The sequence below is a fragment of the Cynoglossus semilaevis genome, chromosome 7, assembly GCF_000523025.1.
Source record: "Cynoglossus semilaevis isolate Cse_v1.0 chromosome 7, Cse_v1.0, whole genome shotgun sequence".
Classification (NCBI taxonomy): Eukaryota; Metazoa; Chordata; class Actinopteri; order Pleuronectiformes; family Cynoglossidae; genus Cynoglossus; species Cynoglossus semilaevis.
The window spans coordinates 7,809,716-7,814,884 of NC_024313.1; the positions used below are offsets into that span (position 1 = coordinate 7,809,716).

Sequence of the window (5,169 nt, forward strand, 5' to 3'; positions counted from 1 at the left end):
GTTCACAGCAAAAGATTAGTTCACAGCAAAATGATTCGTTCATAGCGAAAGATTAGTTCACAGCAAAAGATTCGTTCACAGCAAAAGATTAGTTCACAGCCATAGATTAGTTTGCAGAGAGTCATTCGTTCGTAGTGAAAGATTAGTTCACAGAGAGTGAATCGTTCACAGTGAAAGATTAGTTCACAGTGAAAGATTCACGAGTTGTTTTTCTTTATGTTTTTCTCTTTATTAAGAGTTTTAAATGTTCAATGGAGTTCTGCAGTTCCACTGCTGAGCTCATGTGTCATGTAATGTAAGAGTTAGAGTTATGATCCCTTGACTCGATAAAATAGATATCTTTCGAACGAAGAACAGCGAAATGAACGCACTTCGTTTAAACACTCGCTTTGTTAGCAAAGTCACTTAAACTTTGATGCATGTGAAAAAGTTGCATGAATTTATATTGCTATTTTATTTTTTATATTCGCTTTTCTTCTATCGAAAGATATCTATTTTATTCATGTTCCACGAGGGCAGTTTAGCGTAGGAACACATTTTAGGATGAAATCTTGTCAGACAGACAGATAGATAGATACATAAAAAAAGTATTTGCAATAAGCTAAACTTGAATTTAGAGATGAATATGTTTAAACTAACACAAAGGGATTTTTACAGGGCTTCAAAATTGAAAGTATTGAAGGATGTTTTCAGGAAATTCACTCTTTTCAGTTGCACTTACAGTATAGTGTTTTTATAGTTCTGAAGTTCACAGAGGTTTCCAGCGGGCTGCTGTGAACGGTGTATTGTGCACTGTAGCTGTGTCTTTTCATTCACTGATGAACACACTAATGACAAACTGCAGTGTTTCTTAAATGTAGCTGCCTTTTAATTTTGCATGAAACGGTTTCAGAGGTCCATGTGCAAATGCAGGGTTTTGTGACTCTGATATCAAGGCCAGGATTTAAAAGTATACAAAAACATAGTCCAACACATCACATATTAGACAGGCAATGTTGGGCTGTGGTTTCAAAAAAAAAGAAAAAAGAAAGAAAGTGATGAAAACGGATCACATTACAAAAAAGTTGCCTTATTGAGTGAAACATTTCATTTGTTTTACAATAACTTACACACATGCATTTAACAACGACACAGACACAACTGCCCATATTACTGTATGAAGAAAAATCAAACACAGAAACCTTTGAGATGCAGCCAGGAAGCAGGATTTACACAGGGAGGATGTCAGAATGTCTGTCAGTGCTTTCACTTCCAGCCTGTTCTCCTTGTACTGCAGCTGCCATAAACATGATTGGAATGCTGACACCGGAAATGTCAGCTAACTGTGCTAAATCTTTCATGCCAAGGTTTAAAGCAAAAGAGCATCTTAAGAGACACTTCAGGCACATGTTAGACTGTCTGGATGATTGAGGACGCTGCCTGACCAGAGGCCATAAAAACCCCTTCAGTGTAGGAGCCAACAATTTTACAAAACCATGAGTGGGCACATGAACTGTGAAACTAATTTGAAGTTCTCAATCACTTTGTGTTTCTTTCAACCCCCAGCCTTGGTGTTCTTTCCCCATATGAACCTGAAGGTATATTGTAATGTTTCTATCCCCTCTATCAATTAGAACTAAAGAAGCCTCTTGGATGAGAGGTGAAACGTTTTCTTGAGGTAATTTCATGTCCAGTTGCCTAACAACCTTGACCGTGACCTGGATGACTGAGATATGTTCAAAGGGTTGGGGTCAGAGGTCAGGCATGGAAGAGCAGTGTGTCCTCACTTATACATTTTTGTAGTTTGTAAACTTCCACTACATCACCATCCAGTTTGCTAGTTACTGTTAGAACCAGCGCAAACCAGCGTTTTCACCATCAGTGATACATTGTAGCATCAGTATTTTATTGTTAACTTTACCTGTTATACCCGATTATGTCAATATCTATATTTATGCTTTAACTTCAAGTAAAACTGGTTACAAAAGAAAGGAAAAAAAGACGTATGTCTACAATGTCTTTCACGATTTTACAAAACCATGAGTGGGCACATGAACTGTGAAACTAATTTGAAGTTTTCAATCACTTTGTGTTTCTTTCAACCCCCAGCCTTGGTGTTCTTTCCCCATATGAACCTGAAGGTATATTGTCTGGCTCAGGCCTGTGACAAATCTGCTTTTGAGGTGAGCTGAACAGCCCTTGCCTTTTCTCTCTCTCCGTCTTCCTCTTGAAGTCTGGCCTGCAGTTTACCACAGATGCTACTGTCACCGTTGTGCAGAGCCTGAAGGAAGAGGTCTGTGTGTTCTCTCAGCCTGTCAAGGTCATTCTGGGTGTGTAAGTTTTGTTTAAGAAGCTCCTTGGTACGAAGAGTAATGTCAAGCAGACCAGATTTGCTAAGGATGTTGTAGGTGTTGCAGAAACGTTTCCGCTTTGTTTCGGCATCACTGTCACTCTGGTCACTTTCACCAAACAATTTCTCCTGCGTGTCCAGTTGTGGAAAAGAGTACATCTGATCTTTAGAAGTCTGGCAGAAAGGATGAGAAGTGTTGAACTCTAACTGACTAAATACTAATGGACTTCTTTCAACGCTAGGACTGTTGTAGACACTGGTTTCTGGTGTGGAGGTAGAATTTAAGTGTTGGAGCAAAGGAGACATGGAGTTGGGAGTACCAGGAAGACTGGCACAGTTTGAACCAGCTTTGCTAACACTACCACACATGGTTCTGAGCTGTTGGTCTTTCTGGTAGTGTTCATGCTGGTTGGAGAATAAATGGCTGTCATTCTTTGACCGTAAAGAAGAAGAAGTACAGGAAGAAGATGATGAAGAAGAGGAGGAAGAGCCCCTTCCCTGAGGAGCTGTCCCCTGGATGTGGTGCAATCTTGGGGTAGGATTTTAGAATGGGAAGATACTTCTTGGAGCGTTTGGGTCTGGAGGTAGCCTCTTTGTGGGTGGGAGGAGTTTGACTAGAGACCACCGGTTGGAGGAACACTACCTGAGGCTGTTGAACCACCTCCACTGTGGGACTAAAGCCCCAGGGCTTCAGAGCAGGAGGGTTGTCGCCAGGCTGCAAAGACAACGGAACCAATGTAAAATTATTTTAAATGTATAATCACAATAATGTGTTGTTTTCTAAACTGTAGATATTATTCACAAACTAAACATCTGGATATTTTATCATCTCATCTTAAACACACATGGCTTGTGTGACATGAATAATTTAAAAACAATACAATTTGAATTTCTGTGCCATTGTTTACATCTGTAGATTTGTTACCTGCTTCAGGAGCATGTTGTTCATTATGATCATCGGAGAAATGTTGGAATACGAGCCTCCAACTACAGCCAGCTGAGAGGGTTGATGCCCTGAGCCAGAAGACTGTGGTCCCTGCTGTGCAACAGGGTGCGGTGAGTCCTCTGAGTCTGTGGTGTCCATTGCATTCAGATGGTCTGAGCTTGCATCTTTAAAGATAATAGAGGAAAATGTTTAGTTTACTGATACCACATAGAAAATCATAACAAACTGGAAATGTGAAGGTCAAACCTGAAAATCCAGAGTCTCGCTCTGAGTCTCTTGTGTGTGCTTGGTTTGATGCCCTTGAATGGGTTTCTGGCTTCCTCTTGGTGCTCATCCTCTTATGTTGTTGTACTGACAACATCTTTGGCCAAACAGGTATGTAAATAAAAGCTACATCAACATATCAGGAGCTAAATCTGGGAATAAAAGAAAATAATATTGATTAGCTAAGGTAATATTGAAGTCGAAAGCCTAATTTTTTCTTTATTTATTATTAGTTAAAACTTGCTCAGCATCAGCATCATCTCAGCAGAAGTCAAATTTGAATCATTTAAAAAATAAGGTCGTGAGAAGCGTCACTGCAGATAATCACAAAAATATTAACTGTAATGTCTTCATTATTTTGATGTGATTCTTTTTTAATGTGTTGACTCTATAATATGCGTACGTTTGCAGTAATCCTAGCTATCGAATGTGTATTCGAGCAATTATATTATTAATATTATTGAATATTAATAATATCGTGAATTGTTATACCTGACGATGAGTACATAAAATGTAATATAAATTGAAAAAAATTCTTAATTTTTTTCACAACAACATTATTAGACAGAACTAACTTGATAAGATGCGAGGTCTACTATGGGGCACAACAGTGGACTTAACTCCAAAACATTGTAATAAATAAATCACACATATTGATTTTGTTCTGACTTAAAAGTTCTTAGTTATACCTGACCCAAATACTGACGACAATAAGAACGCTAAGTAGGGGGATGTGCATTTAAAGTTAGCACCATGGCTAACTGTAGGCAAAAAACAATACAATAAACACACGCAGCGTCGACCTGTAAAAAACAGATGACACAACATAAACAAGTCTATGCTTACTTTGTCTTGGGAGAACCTCCGACGACACCTCCTCCGCTGCGGACGGTAATAAACTCGGAGCCGGATGGATGTGTATTTTTCTACTCGATTATCTTCCTGTGTAAGGCTCCCAATGACGCTCTGCCGCTTTGCTACGTACTAGAACTCCGTGTTCCCTCCACGGTAGTATACACGAGACATAGGGCCCCTCCCCTGTCTCGTCGGTCACATGCAGAGCACGGTTACTACACTCTATAGTAGTGGAAATGTGTCTTCCGCAGAGCAATACAATATAATTTGGCTTTTGACTGCCACTCGGCTTCCGCTGCCCGACCGACAAAATCTTTCGGGCAAAAAATGCAAGATACAGGGATGATATGTGTGTCCCTGTCCGTATCCTATATTTGGAATTTAAGGGCGTGGCTGTGTCTGAACTGTCGCCGGCATCATATAGTTTGGCCACTACATCCACCCACTTGGTAGGATTCGTGGCCTGCGATTGGTCAATCGAAGCAGCAGCGTAAAAACGTGACGAGTGCTGAATGTATGGCAACTTGAGAACATTATGTTCGACGTGTAGTGAAGTCGAATATATAGTGCAGTCCAGCGTTTCCTACTCGTGCGCGCGGTCGGGGGACACTTGTAAAGCGAGGTTCTGAACGTAATGTCCTGGTGTGTTACATAATAAACCAGTTGGCCCAGAGCTACTCCAGGAAGATGGGTTTGAGTAGAAAACAATACACTGGCCCCCAGAACACCCTGTACTCACGTGCTCAGGTATATACTGTATTACTGTGGCTACCTT

At 40.3% G+C, this 5,169-nt stretch overlaps 1 protein-coding gene across 1 annotated transcript; it reads right to left on the reverse strand.

Moving 5' to 3' along the window:
* Nucleotides 1–1,590: 1,590 nt before the first annotated feature.
* On the reverse strand, nucleotides 1,591–5,157 carry cipcb (CLOCK-interacting pacemaker b). The gene is given in 5 exon segments (XM_008313180.3): nucleotides 1,591–2,821; nucleotides 2,823–3,044; nucleotides 3,255–3,439; nucleotides 3,522–3,691; nucleotides 4,386–5,157. Coding segments are annotated over 4 exon segments (1,209 nt in total). The 5' UTR covers nucleotides 3,637–3,691; nucleotides 4,386–5,157; the 3' UTR covers nucleotides 1,591–2,134.
* Between the last annotated feature and the right edge of the window lie 12 nt (nucleotides 5,158–5,169).